This window comes from Metarhizium brunneum, chromosome 1 (genome assembly GCF_013426205.1).
Source record: "Metarhizium brunneum chromosome 1, complete sequence".
Lineage (NCBI taxonomy): Eukaryota > Fungi > Ascomycota > Sordariomycetes > Hypocreales > Clavicipitaceae > Metarhizium > Metarhizium brunneum.
In genome coordinates this window covers 9,234,093-9,257,875 of record NC_089422.1, presented here as the reverse complement: position 1 = coordinate 9,257,875, position 23,783 = coordinate 9,234,093, and the positions used below count along the sequence as shown (strand labels likewise).

General features: G+C 51.7%; 11 protein-coding genes across 11 annotated transcripts; 4 read left to right on the top strand and 7 right to left on the bottom strand.

Annotated features, from left to right (window-relative positions):
• Positions 1-111: 111 nt before the first annotated feature.
• G6M90_00g028670 (uncharacterized protein) lies at positions 112-1,290 on the bottom strand (the record flags this gene model as incomplete). The annotated part of the gene is made up of 3 exons (XM_014685813.2): positions 112-984; positions 1,040-1,208; positions 1,280-1,290. The coding sequence occupies 3 exons, from the start codon at positions 1,288-1,290 to the stop codon at positions 112-114; spliced, it is 1,053 nt and encodes a 350-aa protein (XP_014541299.2).
• A 752-nt stretch (positions 1,291-2,042) lies between these two features.
• On the bottom strand, positions 2,043-3,862 carry NMT1_0 (Glycylpeptide N-tetradecanoyltransferase; the record flags this gene model as incomplete). Its single annotated transcript, XM_014685814.1, has 3 exons — positions 2,043-2,435; positions 2,508-3,084; positions 3,177-3,862. 3 exons carry the CDS (start codon positions 3,860-3,862, stop codon positions 2,043-2,045), a joined length of 1,656 nt encoding a protein of 551 aa, XP_014541300.1.
• Positions 3,863-4,390: 528 nt separating this feature from the next.
• On the bottom strand, positions 4,391-5,848 carry abhd12 (Lysophosphatidylserine lipase ABHD12; the record flags this gene model as incomplete). The annotated part of the gene is made up of 6 exons (XM_014685815.2): positions 4,391-4,458; positions 4,514-5,216; positions 5,283-5,290; positions 5,347-5,550; positions 5,606-5,679; positions 5,745-5,848. 6 exons carry the CDS (start codon positions 5,846-5,848, stop codon positions 4,391-4,393), a joined length of 1,161 nt encoding a protein of 386 aa, XP_014541301.2.
• A 1,809-nt stretch (positions 5,849-7,657) lies between these two features.
• On the top strand, positions 7,658-8,217 carry G6M90_00g028640 (uncharacterized protein; the record flags this gene model as incomplete). Its single annotated transcript, XM_014685816.1, has 2 exons — positions 7,658-8,018; positions 8,075-8,217. 2 exons carry the CDS (start codon positions 7,658-7,660, stop codon positions 8,215-8,217), a joined length of 504 nt encoding a protein of 167 aa, XP_014541302.1.
• A 682-nt stretch (positions 8,218-8,899) lies between these two features.
• On the top strand, positions 8,900-9,700 carry G6M90_00g028630 (uncharacterized protein; the record flags this gene model as incomplete). The annotated part of the gene is made up of 1 exon (XM_014685817.1): positions 8,900-9,700. One exon carries the CDS (start codon positions 8,900-8,902, stop codon positions 9,698-9,700), a length of 801 nt encoding a protein of 266 aa, XP_014541303.1.
• Positions 9,701-11,931: 2,231 nt separating this feature from the next.
• Positions 11,932-12,276, bottom strand: G6M90_00g028620 (uncharacterized protein; the record flags this gene model as incomplete). The annotated part of the gene is made up of 1 exon (XM_014685818.2): positions 11,932-12,276. The coding sequence occupies one exon, from the start codon at positions 12,274-12,276 to the stop codon at positions 11,932-11,934; it is 345 nt and encodes a 114-aa protein (XP_014541304.2).
• A 34-nt stretch (positions 12,277-12,310) lies between these two features.
• On the top strand, positions 12,311-12,553 carry G6M90_00g028610 (uncharacterized protein; the record flags this gene model as incomplete). Its single annotated transcript, XM_066130016.1, has 1 exon — positions 12,311-12,553. The coding sequence occupies one exon, from the start codon at positions 12,311-12,313 to the stop codon at positions 12,551-12,553; it is 243 nt and encodes an 80-aa protein (XP_065985743.1).
• A 583-nt stretch (positions 12,554-13,136) lies between these two features.
• Positions 13,137-13,506, bottom strand: G6M90_00g028600 (uncharacterized protein; the record flags this gene model as incomplete). Its single annotated transcript, XM_014685819.1, has 3 exons — positions 13,137-13,330; positions 13,381-13,434; positions 13,485-13,506. The coding sequence occupies 3 exons, from the start codon at positions 13,504-13,506 to the stop codon at positions 13,137-13,139; spliced, it is 270 nt and encodes an 89-aa protein (XP_014541305.1).
• Positions 13,507-15,860: 2,354 nt separating this feature from the next.
• G6M90_00g028590 (uncharacterized protein) lies at positions 15,861-16,406 on the bottom strand (the record flags this gene model as incomplete). The annotated part of the gene is made up of 1 exon (XM_014685820.1): positions 15,861-16,406. The coding sequence occupies one exon, from the start codon at positions 16,404-16,406 to the stop codon at positions 15,861-15,863; it is 546 nt and encodes a 181-aa protein (XP_014541306.1).
• Positions 16,407-18,657: 2,251 nt separating this feature from the next.
• G6M90_00g028580 (uncharacterized protein) lies at positions 18,658-19,311 on the top strand (the record flags this gene model as incomplete). The annotated part of the gene is made up of 1 exon (XM_014685821.1): positions 18,658-19,311. One exon carries the CDS (start codon positions 18,658-18,660, stop codon positions 19,309-19,311), a length of 654 nt encoding a protein of 217 aa, XP_014541307.1.
• A 235-nt stretch (positions 19,312-19,546) lies between these two features.
• G6M90_00g028570 (uncharacterized protein) lies at positions 19,547-21,134 on the bottom strand (the record flags this gene model as incomplete). Its single annotated transcript, XM_014685822.1, has 3 exons — positions 19,547-19,910; positions 19,994-20,988; positions 21,048-21,134. The coding sequence occupies 3 exons, from the start codon at positions 21,132-21,134 to the stop codon at positions 19,547-19,549; spliced, it is 1,446 nt and encodes a 481-aa protein (XP_014541308.1).
• Positions 21,135-23,783: the final 2,649 nt, after the last annotated feature.

The following is a 23,783-nucleotide window of genomic DNA, read 5'->3' as shown; positions in this document are numbered from 1 at the left end:
AGTTATACGCCAGCGCATGAAAAGAAAAGCCAATAATCAAATCTACACCAACCGCTTCTACAGGAAAATAACAAAGTCATCAGACGGCACGCACATGTCATGAACCCACCATCACAGCTTGGACCAAGCGTGCAGCCTCTCGTCCAAGAGGCCGTTGAACCACACGCTCCTCTCGAAGATGGGCGCATGGCCCAAGTCGTCGACCAGCATCGCCACGCCCGGCTCAACCAGGTGGATCAGGCGCTCGCCGTTCCTGACGACGAGCATCTTGTCCCCCGTCCCGTGCATCACCAGGATGCGGTCCCTGCCCACGCCGTCGGCCATGCCGCGCAGCTGGGCGGGCGACTTGCTGTGCCCCGCGGCGGCGAGCAGCTGGCCCAGGAAGCCGACGAGCGTAAAAGCCCCCGGGGCGCGGCGCTTGTGCAGCTCCTGCGCCTGGAAGCGCTGGAAATTCGACCCGAAGCGCGGGTACTCGCCGTCGGGGGTGTCGGCGGGCGCGCACATGGGCTCGGCGGCGGGCTCGGGCAGCGGCACCTCGTCCGGGGCGAGCAGGAAGGCGGGCGGGAAGACGGCGAGGGCGGTGTCGCGGATGGCCTGGGCGTCCGTCTTGGGCCGCAGGAGGGCGAGGCGGTCGAGCGCCGCCTGGGGGAGGGTCTTGCCGCTGTCGACGCGGGCGCTGGTGCTCAGGAGCGAGAGGGAGCGCACGCGCGAGGGCGCCAGGCACGCCAGCTCCTGCGCGACCATGCCGCCCAGCGAGATGCCCACGACGTTGAGCTGCCGCGGCTGCGTCCACCCGACGTGGTCGGCGACCTCGAGCACGTCGGCCGCCATGCCGCTCGTCGTGTACCGCCCCAGCGGCTTGTCGGACCGCCCGACGCCGCGGTTGTCGAGGACGAGCACCGAGTTCTGGGCGCCGTGGACGTGGCCGAAGTGGTGCGTCTGGATCTGCCACGACGTGAGCGTGCCGGCGAGGCCCATGATGAGCTTGTTGTCCGGTTAGATGGCGTCTTGGGACGGCGCTGGGGGGGGCAAGACTTGCAATGAGCTTGGTTGGGCCGGTGCCGTGCACTTCCCAGTAGATCTTTAGGGGGCCGCCGCGCCCCTTGGCCACGGGCAGGTGGCCGGAGGAGTGAGGCTTGAGCTTCCAAACGGTGCCTTTGTATGCTGGGTGGTTGGTGGTTTCCTCCACCGAGGGGAAGTTGTATGTTCTGTGAGGCGTCGAGGGTTTTGTCAGCTCTGGTTTATTTTATTGAAGCAGGCAGAGGGATATGGGACGTACGGTTCCGGCATTCTTTCTTGGGGAAATCCTGCGTCTTGGTGGTGCAGTGACGATGCCGAGGTATGGAGTTGAGGGATGCTTTCTCTTTTCTGGCGGCGAGGCGGCGGGGTTCGGGGGAGAACAAGACTTTGTTGGTTCGAGACTCGTTTCTACGTTGTAAAAGGGCTCTCATGGATGATATGAGGCTGTTTTGCCCGCGATGGCAAGTTCGGGCTCATCTCGTCTTGGTGCGCACGCGACCGGAGCGGATTGTTGTTTTTGCCCCGTCGGAGTTTTTGGTGACATGTTGGTTGTTGGTGTGAACCCCAGACGCCTCATCCGTCTTGGGGCCGTTCAGGCACCCGGCGCTTACCCTGTACGGAGTACTGTCTTGAAGCTCGTCCTGTGAATATGCTTCCATGTCTTATTACACCTAACCCACGATTCAACTTCAAATGTTCCAGCGCACAATCTGATACCATTTTGTGCGCACCGACTGTTGATAAAGCACATATTTAGCTGCGAAGGTACGCTTCCGACTTGGCGCCACAGTGGAAGCGGATGCGTGCAAAAAACAGCATGGCTTGAATCATCAGCTGTCGTTATCTAGAACGGCATGCAACTTTGTATTTTGCCAGACTATCATAGCGCACGAGGCATCCCAACTTCATCCATGGACCGCTTCACAACTACGAAACACGGTTCCGGGCGCCTATGCTCGTGAATGGCAATGCTTTCTTTGGCTACCGTCACACATCATCTACTGCTACTGTCACTCCCACTCTTACGGCATCACCAGCCCAATACCACTCAAATGATCCTCGTCCAGCTGATTCTTGGCATTGACCCCGCCGGAAATCGGGCTGGCCCGATAGTTGAACAGGTAGTAATGGAGCTGCCCGTCGCCGGCGCCAAACTTTTGCTGCTCCAGGAACAGCGCGTTGTCCATGAGCGACAGCGCGTTGAACACATCCAGCTTGGCCCTCTTGGCGAGGATCAGGGCGTCGTTGATGAGCGCGTTGAGACGAGTCTTGAGAGCCGGCTTGTCAAACGGCTCGCTGAGGCCGGCCTCGCTGGCGTAGTAGAAGAGGTAGGCGACGCGGAGGACGTCGTTGTTCTTGATGATGGAGGATTCGACGCAGAAGAAGGAGAAGAAGTCGGTGATTTTGCCATTGTCCTAGGTTGCGCATGGTTAGACTTGAGCCGCTGTAGGTGCTTGGCACGGCCTTTGGGGGAAACTGTCACGTACCTCGACCACATAGGACCAAATCACCTGCTTCGAGTCCTTCTTGGGCAGAAACCAGTGGCGGGCTTCTTCCGCGGCAAACTCTGGCGCCATGTTGTACCGCCCCAGGTATCTCTTCAGCAGGCCTACGACGGCATCCACGTCCTTGTCTTGCATTTCGCGCAGGCCCTTTGTCGCCGTGGTTTCCGGCAGCGCGTACTTGCGCACCTGGTATTCCGGCTTGCTACCCGCGGGAAGGGGGCTGAACCCGCACGCGTGCAGCTTTTTCCAGTTCAGCGCGCGGTGGTAGTACCGGCTTGTGCTCACGGGCCGGGGCAGCACGACGCCTGCGGTGTACAGGCCCTGCCAGACGCCGTCGAGGTTGCTGATGCGGGTGACCTCCTTGATGAGCACCGGCGCGAGGCGCTTGCCGCGGAGCTTCTTGTGCACGCAGAGGAAGTTGACCTCGGACGACGTAAAGGTCTTGTCGCGCACGCGAATTTGCACGGGGATGGCGGAGATGAAGGCCACCAGCTTGCGGGACTGCGACGCTCGCACACCAATGTGGTATTTGCGCTGCCAGCCTGGAGCCATCATGGCCCTGAGTCCCTTGTTAGACAAGTCCGTAGAAATCTCTTGACCTTTTACCGTTTTCCTTTTTCCTTTGGGGGGGACCACCTGGGAAAAACGTACCATCTGAGCACTTCGGGGATATAGTTGAAGCGGAACATGGCCTCGTCGTCCTCGACGTAGTGTCCGTTCAACAGCTCATACACCTCCTTTATTTCTCCGTCATCCATCAAGTCGACCGTCACCCACTCGAACCCAGCCACCAGAGGTTGTGGCTCCTTGTCGATATCCTCGACCTTTTGCATCTTCAATGGGCCGTCCTCCACCTTGGCTCCCTCCTCGCCAAACTTGGGCACGGGCTGCGTCTGCCAGAACTTGTACGCACCCATGTCCTTGACATTCTTGCCGCTGGCTGCCAGACCAGTCATGATGTCGGCGAGGTTCATGTTCTTGAGCATATTGGCGACTTGGTCGGGGGACGGGTTCGAGCTTCCAGACGCAGCCGCAAGCTCTTGCATGAGCCCCGGGTTGAGGGACACCAGCTCCTTCATTTGCTGAGGCGTCAAGCCCCCTATGGCCTTTGTCACCTCGTCGGCCTGCTTCTGCTCTTCGGATTTGCCCGTCAGGAGCTGCTTGGCCTTCTTGCGCTTCGACTTCTTCTTTTTGCTAGCAGTTGACGTCCCTGCCGGCGTGTCGGCGGCCGAGGTGGTGGCGGCAGGCTCGTCATCTTCGGACTCGGATTCGCCCTGGTCGACTTGTTTGCCCTTGTCGACAATGGGCTCGGCCATCTTGGACTCTTCGGGCGGCATGATGGGAGCGGTGCGCTTTTGCACGTGTGCCACTGGTGATGGTGCTGAGCTGAAACGTTGAGACGAGCCGGAGCTCTTTTTTGGTGGCCTGGGGTTAGATGGTGGGATGGTGGGGGGTTTTGCACGGCTCAGTTCAACAATTGACATCGATGTCGGCGGTTGCGGGGTTGCGCCATTGTTCAAGCCCGCTCCTCCTCCATGCCCATGTCCCTCAAGCCTTTGTTCTCTTTGTAGTCAGGCTTGGTCGCTACGATGCCGTCCTCGCTAAACAACACGTTTACAATATGCTTGCGAGCTGCGACAGGGATATTATGATATTATCCACTTGGCTGCATCCGTAAGCTGACGCTTTGCAGCTGTGTATGTATGTATGGAGGACAGGCAGATGCTGTACTTCTCCTCTGGGAGGTTGCACACAAGCCAAAGCATCAAATGGCATCTGAACAGCTGCGAATGATTGCGGGTCCAGCTACATGGTTTTGTAGGCTGATGCCTCCTACAATATATAGTACATAGTCTTCTATTCCATTACTCCTCGTCAAAACACCTCATTACGGCTCTCAGCACGGATGAAGAAGCTACGATTTCGTTATGGCCTAGGCCCATGTCAGCTCCCGCCCGGGACAGTCACCCCAACGCTCAAACACTTACCTCCGTGAAGAACCAATTGCTGCCTGATTATGGTATCTGGGTTAGACTTTACAGTCACTGAAAAGCCGTCGCCTCCGGGGCTGAGCTTCATGTGCTTGTCTTTGAACTGGTCAAACTCGGTTTGGGTGAGACCGCTGGTCGTTGCATTGGCTGCTGCCTGGAACAGAATCTCCTCATGCTGCCACGGGATGTCCCAGTCGCTGTAGGCATGGATCAGCTCAAGGCGCAGCCTCTTCTTGGTGTTGCGCACGATGCTGGCAAGTCGGTCCGCGGAATGCCACTTGTCCACAACGTACGTCTGCAGATACTTGACGGCAGAGGGCCAGGCCGCGAGCGGTCCCACGACGGGGAACACGCCGCTAATGCGATACCCCGTCAGCAAATTGGCGAGGTCGCTGAATCCAGCAACAAGAACGAGGCCGGCGAAATCAACACCCCGGCGGGCAAATCGCTCGGCTGCACCGCTTGCCACCGCCGTCCCGAGACTGTGACCAAACAGGACGATCCTATGAGACGGAATGCCAGCCACGTTCATGGCCCAATTGACAAGTGTCTCTGCGTCCTGGATGAGGCCCTCCTCGCTGGGGACGCCTGTGGAATGGCCGTAGCCACGGTAGTCAATGGCAACTACGTGATAGGATGACGTGTCTGTTAGTGAATGGTAGCTGTCTGCTCTGAACATCTGAGCGATATGACCGGCGTTCTAGGACAAGAATCTGTTAGCACGGGCGAGTAATCCGGGGCCAAGCCTCGGCAACGGGGAACAAACTCCATGAACTATTGACATGTTAGGACAAATGCGCGTAAACTGAAACACAACAGAAAGCACTTACAATACAGAATCAATTTGGCCTTCGGGTCCGATTTCAGTAATCGGAACGATTCTGTGGTGGTAATGTCAAGGGGGACCGTCTCTGATGAAGCCCCTTGCACGATTTGGTCTTCATGCTTGTGATACAGAGGGAGAGGCAAGATGTGCCACGCGTAGAGATTGTTGTCGTCGGGTGTTTTCAAGTAGAAGGGTGCCACTTGATGCTCTGGCGAAAGTCAATTACTCTTGTTCGAGATGTCATGTCCATTGGCGAGACCAACTTGCGAACCCCCATCTCTCTGGCTCGTTCACATCAGACCAGAATAGGGTATTGAACTTGTGCGCGTATAAGAAGCTAACGGGCAAGTTAGCCAGAGCCGAGACGAGACGTTTCCTGGTTCATGAGATGAAGCCACGTACTGTCGTTGGAAGAATGGTATCACGGCCAAACTCCAAAAAACTGTGTACAAGGCCAGCGGGCCAAGGACAGCCAGGGAGGCCGTCCGAATGAGCGACTTTGCCATGGCAAATGAATGGGGCCTTTGGGTAGATGTAATTTGTTTGTAGGTTGTCAAACCAAAGCTTGCTCTTGCTCCTCGTCTTATATGCTCGGTGAATTGGACGCGGGCTGACGAGTCACAACTCACGATAGGCGGAGATGTTCCGTGGCAGCCTCGGCGAGTCGGCGGTTTTTTGAGCAAGGGGGGCAGGCTGCAGCAAGGTCACCGGAAGTACCGGTGACTATTAAACCGGGATGCAGCGAGATGGCTACGGCCAGTTCTACTCGGTGGACGAGGATCAAATGTTAACAGCTCGCGGTTTTCCCTCGGTGACGTGCTATGCTTCGGCACCAAAACGGACCAGGTACCAGGTACCAGGCACCAGTTGACCACCTGCAGGCCAGGCACCAACCAGTGAGCAGGCAGGCACTGATGGTTGATTGATAGGCTGACTGGATGGGTCGCTGGTACATTTGACAGTACAGCGAGTGTAGCTGGCTGGCAAGTTGGGGCTCTGCAGTTGCCTCAGACTTTCTTAGTAAGCACTCAGCTTTGTGCCAGTGTGACAAGCCAAACTCCTTCCTCACACACAGAGCCTCCAAGCTCAGGCAAGCCCCGCCTCCTGCTTCCGCGTGAACTGATTGGATTTGGTCTGGTGTCCTTGCTGCTTTTGCACCCCTAGCAGGTTTAGCTTGGCTCAAGTGCTAGGATATTGATATAAAATGATAGGCGAAAGAAAATAATAAACCAGACGGCTTCAAATTTGCGTCTAGTCTAGAACCTGCTTCCTTTCCATGTCCTCTAACAAATCGTACTTGACAGGTCAACTGGCTTATTTCTCCCCAACCACATACGCACCATGACCACACAACCACCAACGCGGCCGCCCAGCATCCCCGCAGGCTTACTCTCACCAGACAACTTCTCATGCATGATTCACAACATTCGAAGCCACCACCCGAAACCCATCTGCCACTGGTGCTCTGCGCTGGTAGTATTTTCCGAGTCAAGTTGACTCTTCCACGTCCTCTATCAGGGAACATCGGCATTGGGCAGCATATAGACGACAAGAAGAGCTAGGTGTTCCGACCCAGCATCCAGGTCATCCGAAACGTCACGACCACGTCTTTAGTGGCTTTATCGAGGCAAAGAGCCAAAAAGGAGCATCTTGGTACTGACAGCTGTATCTGGTATGGAGTGCTATTTTGGGCACAGGGCAATGGGCTCTTGTGCGCCCAGCCATGCTGACTGCTTCGTCGAAAGCAATTTCAGCAACGGCATCACAAGGCGCAGCAGCGTCGTGGGACTAGAGAGATATTTATGGATTTCTATCATAGGAGGTCAATACCGGCATTCCTGCATGGTGTGTGGAGCAATGGATGCGCATCTTGTTTCTGTTCTTCGAACCAAGAGAGACAATAGCAGATGGACCGGCTGATGACTCGACGAGCATTGCCCATGGGTGCTACAGAAGCAGAACAACCTCACTTTGTGTTACAGACCCGGCCCGGCCCGTCCGGGCCATTATCTCTTGTGGCTTGGGCTGCCTAGGGTCCCCTCCCTTCCCGTCGAATCTATATGAAGAGGTGAGGCTGTCTGTCTGGCCTTGTATCTCGCTCTTAAAGTGGTTTCTTTTATCGGCTAGATGGACATGCTGTCTCTCTAAAGCGCCCCAGTTCCGGCACACTACCTCTAAATAAGACACAACCTATCTATCTAGATACGTTACTTGCCGTATGTCTTGAAAAAGACGTCCCCCCCCAACAAGTTTGTATTCTTTGATTCATTTTCGACTCCGCCCACACACCCTCTTTCGCGGCAAACTGCAACACAATGGCGGGAATCTATACAAAGCTCGATTCTCAGGTAGACCTGCACGGATTCACAGATGCGGACAGAGAGGCAAAAACAGACTCCCCATCTGCGGAAATACCGGTCGAAGAATCAAACAAACCAGATACGGCTGCGCGTGATGAAAAGTCTACTACACACACCCGGTCGGCGTGGTCGCTTTGGAAATGGGAAATCATCTCTATTATCCTTGGCGGCGGCGTCATTGCAGTCATTTTCGCCCTTTTGCGCATTTATGAGAACAAAGCCCTTTCTGAATGGAGGGCTCCTATCTCTATCAACACTGTTGTGGCAATTCTAACCGCCCTTTTCAAGGGCGTGCTGGCTGTGCCTATTTCGGGCGGTGCGTATGGTTCATCGCCGGCCTTTCAAGGACGTGATTCTGACTGCAAGACACAGGATTGGGCCACATAAAGTGGCTTCTGTTCTCGAAACAGGATCGAAGTCTGGCCGACATGGACAGGTACGACCACGCGAGCCATGGTGCGTGGGGCTCCGCCATACTTGTCTTTAACCAGTTCCGTGGACGAAGCGTGTCGTAAGGCTCCCTTTTACTGAAACTCTCATGATAATACACGGAAATCCTGAGTAACGAGGTGGAATAGACTTGTCGCTAGTTTTGGTGCCGCTCTCGCCATTCTCTCCCTGGCAATCGATTCTTTTTCTCAAGCATCCGTCTCAATTACTACGTGTGTACGAACTCTTCCGAATTTGGCGTATATTTCTCGCGTAAACCATGCAAGAGATACAACAAAAGGCCAAATTAAGCAAGAAGGGCGCTATCTTTCGACTGATATGCAATTTGCTATCCTCGCAGGCATCTATTTACCACCGGCAAACAGCTCTGTTAGCACCGATGTTACTTGCTCCACGGGAAATTGCACATTCCCTGTTCCATTCACCACACTCGACATGTGCCATTCTTGTAGGGACATTTCTAATCAGGTTCTGGAGCTTGACAATATCACATGGTTCCTGCCTGGCTACGGGTCGACGATAAGAACAACCTTCCATGACGATTACGGGATGCATTTGGTCAACATGACAACCTCTAAAAATATAACAGGCCCCGAAAAGCCGAGGACTAGCCTGTTTGATTTTCAGATATTGGCTGTGAAATGCAAAGGGCCATATGGCTGTAGTCATAACGTGGAGACATCGACACATGTAGGCATGGCCTTTGAATGTAGCTTCACGCCTTGTGTCCGGACCTATGTGGCCAAGATGACAAATCATGTATATGCAGAACATGAAGTCATATCTAGTAGACAATTTCTACATCCCTCGGTAGATCCTGCTCATAGTTTCCTCAAGTACTTCCAACTTGGGGTGAATCGGACATTCTATAATGGCAACTGGATCGACTGTGACGCATCTCAGAATAAAACAGAAACGCACACGACGGATATATTCTCATACAAGAGCTATACGGAATCCCTTCACGAAAATTCCACTTATCATGAGGACCCTCTTTATTACCGCCCAGAATGTACCTTTCAGGTTGGCCATGACGAGGTATATACACTGAGGGTATTCGCAGACAACTTGTTCAGCAAGGAAACGGTGCTTTTACCATATCGCGCACCCCTTTTCGGAGAGGCCTGGATACAGAAGCTCTGGGATTGGGGGCATATGGATATTTCCACAGTCGACGCATTTGCCAAGGGTCTTGCAACATCCATAGGCGCAAATTGGCGAAGGAACCCAGAAACTCTCGGCATCGAGTATGTAGAGGGCCATACACATCTAACAGAGCCTTGTATAAAAGTTAGCTGGGGCTTCCTCTCTTTTCTAGCAATCCTGGTTGTCGCAGAATTGCTCTTCCTCGTTATCGTCGTCACAATCAGCCGCCGCAGCCCGTGGAAGGGAGACTGGAAATCGTCTATTCTGCCCTACTTGTTTCAAAAGATTACACTGCCGAACTTGACTGACAAACAGACTGAGTCGTATCTGAACAAAGCTGCGGAAGGTGTGAGGGCGACTTTTGAGCCGGTGGATGGACGTTGGACCTTGACCACGGGCTAGGCAACCCAGGCATATTAGATGTCCTGCGCAGGTGGGCGCTCATTGTCTTTGCAAGAATTGAGCGCCGAGGTACTTGGGAGGATGTGAAACGGCGAATTAAGTATGAGAAATGACACGGAAGGTGTGGGAGACCGAGCAACAAGATGGGGAGAATCTACATGGCACTTTTCAACGCCTACGTGACATATCTAGAATTAATGTTAACGGACTCTTTGATCTAGCTTATTATGGCTTAAGATTCCTATTATAGGTTCGTTACAATGCGGCTTCTTATGAAGCAGTTAGCTCTAGACATGGTGTACTCGACGCTGTACTAGTATTAAACTACCTGGCGCAGTAACTTGTATTAAATTTGAGACAATCAAACGCAATAACTACCTTTTTAAAAGAGCTAGTAGTCTTTTAAAGTTTCATTTACCACTGTACGGCTCTATTTTCACTTTGTGGGTAAGGCGGTGATATATACATTGCAAAGGCGTCTCAAGAGACCGAGGCTCAAGTAGTTTGCTCTCCCGGTGATAGCTTCTCGACTACTGCTCTCCACGCTTGCACCATGAGTTTATTTGAGGACAAGTGTACCTATATTATGACCGACTCATCACGCTAGCTATCAGCTTGTATTTATCTGGGGTAAATCTTGCTCGTGTTACGGAGACATGAATTGTCAGCCTAGGATGTCTAAGCTACAGGATTTGGGGGGCATTTTCGCATCAGCCTGGCAAAGTTGTCGGTGTTAAGCGCATCAATGCACATTAAACTACGATTGGAACACATCTACGTCGTTTACTTTGACGACAGTTGAGGCTTCAGAAGAACATTGTGTAGCGGCCACTTCCAAACCCCGCCAGGCCGGCGTTGTCTTGCGATTCTATGGTATGATTGGCCATGGCGTCGATGTGTATGGGTTGATTCGTACCGTATTCTGTATTGAGCAGTGGCCATCGATGGACGGCTCATTTAACACTCCGAGACTTGACTGCTTGTAAAGCCATCAGTCTCTACTGTTGTGTTGCTTGAGCCGCTAGGCGCCGCTTCAGTTGCTTGTGGCACCACGAAACTGCGCTTCCAAGCCCACATCGGCGAATAATTGCACCATGCTGCCCCAGCGTTTCTGGTCAGGGTGGTTGGTCATGTCAGGAAGGTCAACTAGGATTCGCCGGTTGGTCATCCGTTTGCTCGTCCATTGGCGTTATGGACCTTCACTCCCAAGACCGCTGCTAAGACAATGCAGAGAAGCAAGAAGCCCGTCGAGGAGAGCCATTCGAGGCTGCTGGGGTTTCACAAAGACAGGACAAGCAGCCCAAAGTATAAGTACACATGAAGGTAACAAGGTCAGTGATGTAGACCACAATACTACCCATAGCCACGTAACTATCGAACGGACAGTGTACGTTTTTTGTTAGGTCGACGCCTAGGGAGGAAGCAGTTCCACACAGTTCCATTGCGTTGTTGTGGCTGACCTGGTTTTAGCCTATACATATGTAGTGTATCGGCATTTGGATCCTGAGATGAGATCAATCGTCGACGCTGGGGAAGCACCGCGAAGATCAAGCGGGGGTATGACGCAGCAGGCCTGGCATGTAGTATTGAATGGAGACAAAGAAAGTCGGAGACGTTGCCGATTGCTTCAAAGTTACAAGCTACGCACCTTGACAACATATATAGACGGACCCCGAAAATAGCCGAGGACCAACAATCGTGTTGATGTCACGATCCCAGCGTACAGCCTTGGACTAGGTTTGTTGAGTCTATGTATAATTGGGAGCCAGGAAGAGTGCGAAAGCAGTATCGAACCGTCAAATCCGAACATCCACCGTACTCTTGCGGTCGGACAATAATGACCAACAGAGGCCCAGGTGCCCACCATATGTTCCCGACGTCGAAAATGCTTCTCATGGTGTGATATTTGGCAGTCATAATTGTGCAGCACGTATTGTATCTCGTGGTATCTGCAAACGACTCACTCATCAGCAATTCTAGTGTGAATTAGCATGCAGAGATCCTCTCCAACTTCCAATAAGGAGCGAAACCGCGCCAAAGATTGACAATCTCAAAGTCCCATGGACGGGTTCGCTCTGTTGAACCAGGCCCATTCCCCTTGCCGCCACAATCTATTCATGGCCCTTACCGCTCGCCCATTTGTCCTCGCCATCCCTCTTTAATATGAATGAATTGCATATTGATGTCTGGCCTTCTGCCCAGGCATGACGTCGTCCATCCGAATTCCAGGGTTAATTTCTTCCTCGCATATAGTAGAATACCAGTATATCAGACGCGAGCACGCTGCCTTCTGTCGCCTCCAGCGTGAACTTGTCAACACCCACGAAATGACCGATACGGGACACCTTCCATGCGGAGCCGTCGCTAGACTGCATCTCGTCTCCGACTCTGACATCGCCGGGCAAAGCGAAACGCATCTCCCCCAGAGGGTCGACGAGGAGCATGCCATGTTGAGAGGTAACCTTCAATGTGGTGATGGTATGATGAGACCGAACCTCGAACTCAAAAAAGTCAAAGCTTCCACTCGACTGGACATTTCGAATAACGCGGGTTGGGACAAGCCGACCTTCTGCCATTGTGAGTACGGAATCACCGTTACGGACAGCAGATATGGGTTTTTCCAGCCTTGTTCCGTCGGGCGCGTCCATGGCAATGGTCGTGTCGTTGGAAAAGCAGGCCGGCGGAACCCATACAAGCGTGGCACAAGCGACCATGCATACGCCAGCGCACCCTGTGACGCCGACTGCAATGCCTAATGGACCGGCAAATGCGGCAGAACCCCCGGCGCATTCGCAGCAGGCGACTGAGCAGGCGGAAAAGCCTGCCATGCCGGCCAAGGCCTACTTGGCTTGATGGAGTAACTGCGTCGACAGCATCACCACGGAGATGGGCACATTTCGTACAAACTTCATCTTGAAGTAGGCAATAATATCGATAGTATTATAATGATATTACGTGATGCTCGAGTGGAGCTGTTGCTAGTAAAGTAAATGGCATGAGAGGATGGAAAGCATGGTAATAGACGGGAAAACCAAGGTTATTATAGGCACACAGCGGGGAACATGATGAGAGAAATTCTACAAAGAGGGCTTCCCTGAATTGGCTGATTGCATTTCTGGTCTAGACTGTTAATGACGCACCTAGGCAGGACACAGCAAAGGGAGGAGCCTGGAAAAACCAGAGACTTCAATGTTGTGACTGGCTCAAGGGCGGTAGCCCGACACCTCGATCGCCAAGCAATCCAGCGATAAAATGTCTGGAACGTTGGGCAGATGAGGGGAAGTTGTCACTCGCATCAGCCTCTGGGTTGTACAGAAGAAATGGCTGCATTGAGAAGGATATATTTCTTCAGGCTGCTTTGCTGTCTGAACCATTTCTTCTGTCACATATCGCACGCTCAAGCAGTGTTTTGAAACACTCGCCAGCCACACCGTGCCTAGTTTCCCTGGACTCGTCCGTCAGGCTTGCCATCCTTGCGCAAACCGCCATGCTCTGTGGGCTTATAATCGCCCCCGGAGCCATCAGCGCCCCCAGAGGATGAACCATTTGGTGAACCGCTACTACCACGTGCGGCCGCCTTGGCGCCTTCCATGCCAGCGAGGTGAGGATCTACTTTGCCGTACGCAAACCCTGCGACATGTTAGACGCGGGGTGTGTACGAATTATGCGTGCCGACATACCTCCTGTGCCGACTCTTTTGTCAGGGTTGCCATCCTTCTTTAGGCCGTTGTGTTCTAAAATAGAGGTTAAATAGTGTTAACATCATCTGCGGCACGTCACCTACCTGTGGGTTTATAGTCAGACATGATGGCAACTTGACTCGACGATCTTGTTGATGGTTTGGAGTTGTAACGATGAAGCCACGATAATTTGTGAGGAATGATGGTCGTATATACATAGACACTTTTAATATGGCACCTCGTAGTTACCCGGCATCATTACGACCGACTACAACTGTCCAACCTTGAACGCAGGGGCGGTATCCGGGGTAAGCCTCTCCCCTGTAAATGACGACTACACTCGAGCCAAATGCGATTCTTCTCCACCGTAATTCGCAACGCTGAATGCCATTGTCTAGTATTTTGTAACGGTGTCACCGCGAAACAGGCTGCAAGTTCCGTGAAGCATCGCAAAATCCAAGAGCTGGCATGTTTTGCTTTTGATGCAGGCCATGAACAGGGGGGTGTCAGAATCGCACGCCGGGCTCTGCATCGGTGGCAGCTGCCAAGCCTGGCGCTTCACCGCTTTTGCAATCCCCGTGGGACTTTGAAATGCGTTAATTTAGATGCCTTGGTTTCAGTCATCCCGGAGCTCATTGAGGCCACTGCTTGGGTATGACATAATTGACTCTTCGATGACGACACCAGAAGCAGATACTATGCCGTAACACTGTCTGCATTAACCCATGCTTGAGGTTGATCCAGGCAGCATATTGGCAGTGAGACAAAGCGAGTTTGCCGATGGCTGCGGGAACTCGCAGAACACGGAGAGGAGCGGGAAGCGCGGACATAAGCGGGGAACCGGGGCTGAAGTGCGGCTTAGGTGACGGGGAGTCAACGGGGTTCAGCAGCTCTGTTGGTAGTAATGGTTCTTGTTTTCTCTCCATCTTTGTGTGCCCAATACGTCTTATTGGTAAAAAGCAGCGAGGACCCCTTACTTCCTGATTCCTGGCGACCGAGGCCTGGAATTAGGTCTTGTGATGAACATCCTCGTGTGATCGTTGCCGGGTTTAAGGGCCGGTCCGTGCCGTAATATTGTGGGGCCCGTGTGGTTACCGTTGTACCGTGTACGAGAGAGCTCCTAGTGCAGAAGCTCAATACAGAGCAAAGGAACTTGTCTAGTTCATCAACCCGTTGTTCGTGGGGACTGTTCAAGAAGCGGTAGCGCAATCGGTCACCAGACTAGTATTCACCAAGCTGCCAAGCGAACGCTCAGGTAGTCCTTTGCCAGTTGCAAAGCCATAGCCGACGGTTGAGATGCAGCTCGTGTAAGCTTCCAATGATCTGCCGTGGCATAGCTAGATCAACAAAATCCAACTCAATACTTTTGTTGTCCGTTTTTGGGTCGCCCTGCAGCAGAAGAGGATGCGGGTATACAAAGAACGACATGCAGGTGCAATATTGGATCAAACAGACCCCAATCGATGATCCCCTCTTCTAGTCTTCTTGCTAATTATTTTGCTGGGCGCTCGTGGTTTTACTGTGAGCCTGAAAAGAACCGAGCGGCGCAATTTACCTCGAAAGAGACAAACAAGCGTCTTTGCCCGAGATATTACTGAACGTCTGGCTCCTGAAAACACGCGGAGGTGCGATGGATGTGTCCATGTATCTGTTACTTTGGACTGAAGGTACACTGGTTGATGGCTTCGCGTAACTGAAAATGGCCTGGGTCAAGAAGGAGATGCTTACCTGGGATACATGGGCTGCACATCAAACTGCCGAACCAATTCGCCGAATGCAATAGAGGTACTTCTCGTATCGGGATCAGCTTATACGGTGTTGCGAGCTAAGAGGAAGTTTACCAGTTTCAGCATCTATTGTGAGAAATATTACTATAACATGTTTATCTTCGCCGCGGTCTCCTTTTCGTCACGTATGTTTCTAGAAATAGAAACCAAGGCTTACCCTGTAGCATAGCCTACACCTCTCGTGACTTATAATATGGCAGAATGTATTAGTCCTTAAGAGTGAAACCGGCCAATCAAGTCCATAATCGGCTAGACTGCTCCGGCATTCAGTGTTAGCGTCTAGGTGTTAGGCTTGGTCATAGGTCGGAGACCTTGACCGGTTTAACTGTTCGAGCGGCTTTAGTACGCCCTCAGCAAACCGGCCTAACATGTGTACACGTGCAGACGCAACGAAAATGCCCCCCATATGCGACTCACGCTGCTTGTGAAAACCTGGTAGATTCTTAAGGAGAGTATATTAAAGTAGCCGAGGAAACATGAAATTCCTTTTATACTTGGACACGGATTACATAAATTAACCACCAAGAATACAAAGAATACACAGAAACCTTCCTTGAGCAAAACTCTAGAGTAATATCTAGAGTTATACGTGGAATATTCGTCCTCAAAAACCAATGACTTTTTCAAGGCGCTCCTGGCAATTCTTGAGGTGCCGGCAGGTTGAGCTGCCGTTCTTGCCATCATCCGCACTTTTTAATACCACCCATCATAATATTCATCATCATATTCAGCTTCAAATACCCGTGGATACGGTCCCTCCAGGTAAACCCTGAGTTCGACGCCGTCCCTGCACGTAACTTGCGGCGTCGCTGGATGTCCAGGCAACCACCTTTCAGGACGGCATTGAAGACGATCAGGCTCAACGCGGACGACTCCGGGAAACCCGCCGCCTTCAATCGGCTTGATGGCGTAGTTATACGTGCCTTGGTTACCACTAGTATAGCTCACTTCCACCTGATTGTGAGTTGCTCCTTTCACACGGAGCTTCAGGTCGGCGGATTGGTCAATGGCCTGAATTTGGAGTGTTTCATGGGCAGGAATGACGGTCTCTTGGTCGCGGGATACTTTGATCCCGTTGGCGAGTGACTTTCCTGTTACTTTATCCAGCTGGACGGGCGTATTCATATTATTCGTGATGGAGATGCGGCCAGGGCTGGATCGGCTCCCCCAGTAGAATTCTGGGAAACCTAGAGAGGTTGCCGCGAGAACGGCTACAGCAGAGAGCATGGAATACTTCATATTGGTGGTAAATAAAGTGTAAATAGTAATGTATCTTGTTTGCAGAGTAGATTAAGTTGCAGAGAGTAGAGCATTCTAGGTCTCGAATACAGCTCCTATTTATATTTTTTGAGTTCTACTGTATAGCTAATTGCCCTCGGTATTGTATATGACTGGCATCAAGTGCCACGATTGACTTTTTTTAATAATTTAATTTTTTGCCAACTTTTTTTTTCTCGTAAATCTTGGAAATTGCTACACAGGCCCAACTTTTTCTGCTTCTCATTTGTCTGTCGACGATGATGCCAAAAATTAATTTATTTCTCCGCAAGTTAATTGCCACGTAGTTACTACACTTTCAATCTAAAGTATGTAGATTTCATACTGCCATGAGCCGAGACTCCCAGAATCGGTACCAACCTAGGTTACAAACGAATGGTGTCGCGGACCGAATTGACGCCTTTGGATGGGCTTGACACGGCGAGCGTCAATTCCGACTTGGACTGACGCGAGTGGCGTCACAAGGTCAATGTTGAAGAAAAGCTAATTGATGTACAATCCGTGCATTCTATAAATGTTAAATCTACTCTTTCATCCGCTAGCTCTGCTCTGTTGTAAGCTGTTCTTGCTACGCGGCTATCTCACTCAAGTGGTGTCAAGTCAAAGTATGCTGCTGTCTAAAAGCTTCTAGAAATTTACTTTTAATGATCAAAGCTTAAACTAATTCTAGACTGTGGGCCGTTGTATTAGTTGAAGCTATTTACTTGTAGGGCTGCAATTCAAGCTTCAAGCCACTTGCGTCGTCATCTCCCCCTCTTTTAAGCAAATACTTTATTCGCCACATGCCAAGCCGTTGCAACCGTGATTGGCAGTTATCATCGTGGAGGTAAACGAGGAGTCAGAAATGACATTCCAAAAGGGCCGCTAAATTTACATGGATTGACTTCTGCATATGTAAGCATGATACGTGCCACCAAGTACTGCAATGTCTGAATTTCACTCTCCCTCTTCCGGAATTCAGGACACAGCGCCAAGGTTTATAGAGGCAGCAAGAACCAACACAAATCATCAGAGCGGCCATGAATTACAGCATTGTCTGGAGCAACTCAAGGTTATTATGGGGGCGGGTGTGGATTTCCTGGAATCGGCGGAGACATATGAGACTCCGACTGTAAGCACCAGTTGACTGTGATTGAACCAGTCCATTACAATCTTGTCAGTAACTGGTGGCTTTCGTACACGCCAGGGTATGGAGGCCGCAGTGAAAGAAGGCAGGGTGCTTGTGACTTGTAACGGCCGGCGACTTTGAGCCCACGTCTCCCCAAAATGGTGTTGAATGAGAAATTGTCAAATGACAATGCAAGGCTGTACGCGAGGAGGGTCCCATCGCCCTGGCTTGCAGAAAGACTTGGTATAACCGCCATTACCGGTGGTGTGACATTGTAAGTCGATAGGCAGACGTGATATGTTGCCTCAAAATAGAATCAGCTAATTATAGTGACATGTAAACCCGGTACTAGGAGGCAACACACAAAATGATCACAATCAAGCACGACGCTACAACTTACACAACACCAAGATACGTACATATCTATAACCTACCCTATAGGCTAATAACGATCTCATTATTGGTATAAGGGAGTGAGGAGTCAGTAGACCTCAGGTATGCATGGAAACTACGATAACTCATAGATATGTTCCATAGAGACTAGAATGTCTTACAGACTGCTGCGTTTATCTGTTCTTCGGACAGTACTCGGTACCCGTTGGCTATTCTAGGAGCACATTGTTAGTGGAATAACATCGCTGTCGCACCTGCTTTGTCTCGGAAGTTTATGGAGAACAGGTACCGGTTATATCCAGAGAAATAGAAGGATACATACGTAGAGGATGTAGGTCTAGGCCAGCCTTGTCACAGTGAGATATAAACTTGTTTCACAGTCGAAATACCCAGTCAAGATCAACACCCTGATAAGGTAACATCAAGGACCACCTTTCCACAGCCGACACTCCACAATGCTGCGAGGTCTCGGAACAATGCAAGACTCAGATTTGTCACGCCAGCCCAGCTCTGAGAGCATTATTACCAATCATCCCCCGGATAGCCCCGGCGGATAACACCCGAAGTCGACCAGGGTCAGATCATCCTAAACGCGACCCGACGAACGCGGCTTCTTTGCCTTGCTCATCGTCCTTGGCCCCCTTTTGTCGACTCAATTCCTTGCCTTGTTAACCAACGTCGCCCAGGACATCTCGCTCATTGACCGAAGAAATGCTCTCTTTCCTCAGGCGTGGAGATGTCGAGCGGACAAACAGCGCAGACAATAACCCCGTCATGTACGAGGGCGGCGCCTCGTCCGTCTTATTCCACCCGCCCAACTCCAAATCCGCCATGACACACACCATCCCCCCTACATCCGCAGAAAACGGCACATCCATTGTCCAGCCTCCCTTTCACTATCACGTATACCAAGCGGAAACGTTCCGCGTTCAGTCCGGCATCGGCCACTTCTTCCGCGGGATAGATGCCGGCGTTTGGAAGGTCCTCTCGGCAGAGCCGGGCGTCGAGTCGACGGCCACTGTTGGGCCATGCACATATCACCGCTTCGAGAATGCGTCCAAGACGGAAGACCTTGTTGTAGATATTCAGCTCGACCCCGAGAACTACGAGGGTGAGCAGCGCTTTTTCCGAAACTTTTTCGGCTATCTCAACGACTGCAAGCGCGCCAACAAGACGCCGAGCTTTTTCCAGCTCATGGTGATACTGCACAGCGCTGATACCCCGTTGGCATTGCCGCTGCCCAGTCACAGGCTTGGCGTCCTTGTGAGCAGGCTGTTCTTGATTATAGTCGCCTTTTGGGGGCGATGGATCATGGGCTACAAGTCCACATACCCCGAATATTATCAGCCGAGGAAGTCGATTTGAAATCTGGTGGCGGTTCGCAAGTGCTAAACTTGGGGGACTTGCCTCGTGTTTGCGGTTTCGGTGTTGAAACGCGTGTCTATTTGGTAGGACGGTGACGCGTACGTGATGTCAAGTGATGCGGTATGCATCAAGAGATGGAGGCATGAGCCCGAGCCGAGGACCTCAAACGACTAGTATATGAGTACATGATGGGAAATGATTCAATTTGCTAGCACAACTCTACCATAGCGCTGCTCTATTCCTTCTTGTCGTATTTCAACTTTGAAACCGTCCAGACCTCAATGGCCCAGTTGCACCCTCGGGTTCCGTAGGAGCTGAATTCCACCGTGACTTGCGAGCTGCCCACGGTTCCATTATGCATCTTGAACCATCCATTGCTAGTATCATTCCAGTACGAGTTGACGCGGAAGCCCAGGATGACATCCTCGCTATCCCCCAGGGTAAAGGTGCCCTTTTGACTCGCAGCCAACGCATAGTCCCTGGCAAAGTCCTCGCGGCGATACTTGACATCACTCGCGAGAGCGCTATACTTGGCGTTCCCATGCACGCCGAGGATGCCACTGGACCATTCTTTGGTATTGAACGCTTCTATCCAGTCACTACCGAGTGTCAGTCAATATCGATGATGAAGCATGAAATCATGCAGGGAACACGACATCGTGGCAAAAAGGTCTATACCTACCCTGGGCTAAAGTTCTTTCTCTCAAGCTTCTTCGCATCGTCAATGAGGTCCTGCCGTAGTCGCCAGCGGTCCGCCTCTTCCGTGCATTCGTTGACCCTGGCCTGTATCTGCGCAATGCCACCTTTATCAGCGACGTCAATGGTCTTGATTTCGTCGCAGAGCGCTGAGATTTTGATCGCGAACCCTGCGGCCTGCGTCATGGGCGATGCGAGCAGCTGCGTCTGCGCCATGTACAGCGACTGATAGAGAAGCTCCAGCGCTGGGCCCAAGAAACTGAACTGCTTCTGGGGGATGGGGATCCTCTGGTCGACCACGGAGTAGTGGCACAGCATGCCAATGTACGGCTCGGTCTTGTACTCCTTGACGAAATGGTCGTATGCGGCCTGCACTTCGTCAATCTTGTTGGTCTTGCTCGTCGAGGCAGGCTGGCCCTTGACTCCGCTCATGGCAATGTCGATGTCGGTCGACGCCCATTCGCTGGAGGACTTGCTGAGAGATTCAAAGACGGCGGAGAGGCTGCCGGCCTCGGTGAGGGTCGCCTCGAGCTTGGTCTTGATCTGGTTTCGGATGCTGGCGCTTGAAGTCCGGATGGTGCAGACGGCGTTGAATCGGGCGCGCGACAATGCGCCGTAGACAAAGTAATCGCCGTAGCGTTCTTGAAACTTGTTGATCCCGTCGGGACTTTGCAAGACGGACAGTGCGGCGGCGCTGAGCTTCAAGTCGGAAGTGTCTACTAGAGCGGGAGGATCTTCGACTGTGGCCGTAACGACCTGGACAAGGGAGGTGGAAGACGTCTGGACATTTCGAAGATAAGAGTTCTCAGTCTCGACTGATACCCCCTCCAGAGGAATTGTTGCCTTGACATCTGCCTTGATGCGAGACTTGAGCTCTTCGGCCGTGGTGATGAGATGCTTTTGAGTTTTGATACCAATGTGGCTGGGCTCCGTTGTGGCATGCGGGAAATTACTAAATGCAGAACTTCGCAATTTGCGATGCTATGTGCTCATTAGACGACAGATTCGGCATGAGACGGCATCTTTTGAGGACAACCTACGGCAACATCGTAGCCAGAGCCGAATGTGATGTGAGGGCCTGTCCAGCCAAGATTGAGATAGGTCTCGCTTTCGTTGCCTTGCGCCATCATGGTAGGGCTAGCGTTACCAAAGGTTTTGTCGAGGTTCTTTAAAGAAGGGTGGTAAGCTTGAGGTTGAAAGAAGTATCGTTGTTGAGTGGTATACACTGATTTCTTCGTGGGCTGTCGACTGGTTTAATATAAGATGGTATTGTCATAGACCAGCATCCCCGGCTTGATGTAGATTAATGTTGAGATCTAGAACGTCCAATAAGTCTGCCATGAAGTCCATATATTATCCACTAATGTAGCGCGCTCTCAGCCCCTCGGCAGGACCGTGAAGGCTTTCAAGCTGAAAGCTGAACTAATCTCCTGTCAGATATTATTCCAGAATCATCCGTGTGACGCTAGCGCCAATATTGAGGGCTTGGATACCAGCTGTAGGTACGGGAGGCATGGCCCTTTTCGCGCCCAGACTGCCAATAGACATGCAAGGCAGCCTTCAGCCCCGGCATCGGGCGTCTTGGCTCCGCCCGGACGGGACGGGCCGCCGCCGGTCACGGCACCGGAGAAGCCGTTGCAAAAGACGGGTACGTATTGACTTTCAATTCTCCACAATGCAATGTACGCAAAGCTGGGCAATTCGCCACCGGTCAGAGACAATAGTTGATCCTATAATCGCACCGCAGTCTTTCAGCAGCTGCTGTCGGTCATTGTGGTCTAGACCCCGTCGCTCTAGAGTTCCAGCCTCAATCGGCAGAGCTGATAAAACCCATGGCATTAAATTTCAGGCTCCGTAACTAAGATGCCGTGGAGCACCATATTCGCAGCCGTCGCGTCTGTCGCAACACAGTACACCTCCGTTGAGGAGCAGTTAAAGTTGGGCGTGCGTTACGTTGATATACGCCCCGTCCAGCACCGAGGCCGGTGGGTTTGCGGCCACTACTCCTAGATAGCATTGACTTGCCAGTTTTTATGCAGGGGGGGATGGTAGCGGACATGCAGCTAAAAGATGTTTTTTAGGAGAGTTTCACGACCGACGTGGCTCGAATGGCACTCACAGGCTAGTATAGCCGATGCCACTTTAAGCGGAGGAGGAACGGGAGCCTAATGGAGCCACACGATCTGAAAGATACTGTCGTGGTATGGGGTGTTGGTTCTTGGAGGAAGCAAGTCAAAGGCTGGACCTTCTAAATAGATGAAATTACCACCGCCGCTATGCATTACACATGCCTCTAGATCTGAAGATTGGTACCGTTGTAGTAGTGTTTTCGTAGAACTAATAGCACACAACTTAACTCACCCACATCTCCTTGATGAATGTTCGTGAGTAACGGGCACCTATAATTGCTCAGGCTACATCTGACCATGGTTTTAAAGTGGACCTAGATTCATTCACTGCATTTTAATGACATCAGTCTGTATCCTGATGGACTATTCCGTCATCCACAACATGATAGGCACTCGGCAAGCCGCCAATGACTATTTGATGGCCCTCCCGCTCAGCCTGGGCAACGGCGCATGACATACAGCAGTCGTCTTGTTACAGCTGTTTGACATTTTTCGAATTGTAAAGGAGCTGAGATTATTGATTCCGGTGGGCCAGCGTTACTCCGATTGCATTGTCAAACGATGGGGCCGGTTCAATGTTACACGGAAAAGGTCGAACCCTTGTCACATTTAATCACGGTTTTGGCTTTCAGAGGCTGCGTATAATCTGAAAGAACCAGGGGTGTCGAAAGACTCTGCCCACAGCCCTCCGCTGGCCTGAGATTCAGAATCCCAAGTGAATACCCAAAAAGTTGACGTCAATGGCGCTGGTGACTTGCCTTATCTAGCACTAAAGAATGTTGTAAAGGAAGTGAAGAAGACCAACCAAAATAAGACCTCCACTTGTAAGAGGCCTGCCCCTTTGGCAGAGTCGCTAAAACAAAGAACAAGGGCGGCGTCCTCGCGTCAAGCAGGACGCAAAGTCATCAGAAGGCTTGCTGTGCTCACCAAGCCCCGATGGAGTGATTGTAACAAGGGTTCAATGTGAAGGCTTGGAGCAAAAAGGAGCTCAATTCAATAATAATCTCGAAGGGTCTCTAAGGTCTTGAGTTGCTACGAGAGAGGAAGAGAAGGGTAAGCGCCTTATATACATGAAAGGAACGCCCGGGCCTAGGGTCCTTACCTAGGCACGTGTTCTAGCTGTGTAACTAACAAGTCCTGTATCGGCGAAGCCCCTTTATTGGGCTTCACGATCTGTTGGGCCTTTTCCGTGTAACAGTGATCGCACCTTGCTTCATAGTTGACTTTGCCTTTGGTCGACCCGACTTTGAGCAAATGATTGAAATCATAAAAGTCAGAACCGTAGTGTAGCATTTTATCGACCAGGTCGTGCTGTACAACCCGCGGATTGGTTAGAGTTGGGTGGGCAAGAGTACTTGGGTAGATTGTTGAAATACCGCTGCTGCTGCCTGGGTGGCCAAATTTGAGTGGGAGGTAGACTACGGAGTATATCTCCCGACATTAGGTCATTTACATGAATGAGAGCAAGGGGGTGACATTGTCCGCAGAAACGGCGCGCAAAAGCCCTTGGGCAGAACCTGGTCCGCTACGGCAATTGGACCTTTGCGCGTTCAAAGGGATTGGGCTGTGAAACACCAGGCCTCTGGTCACATTACATGAATGCAAGTAATTAAGAACTGGGCCACCGCATTGTTATCATGTCTCACC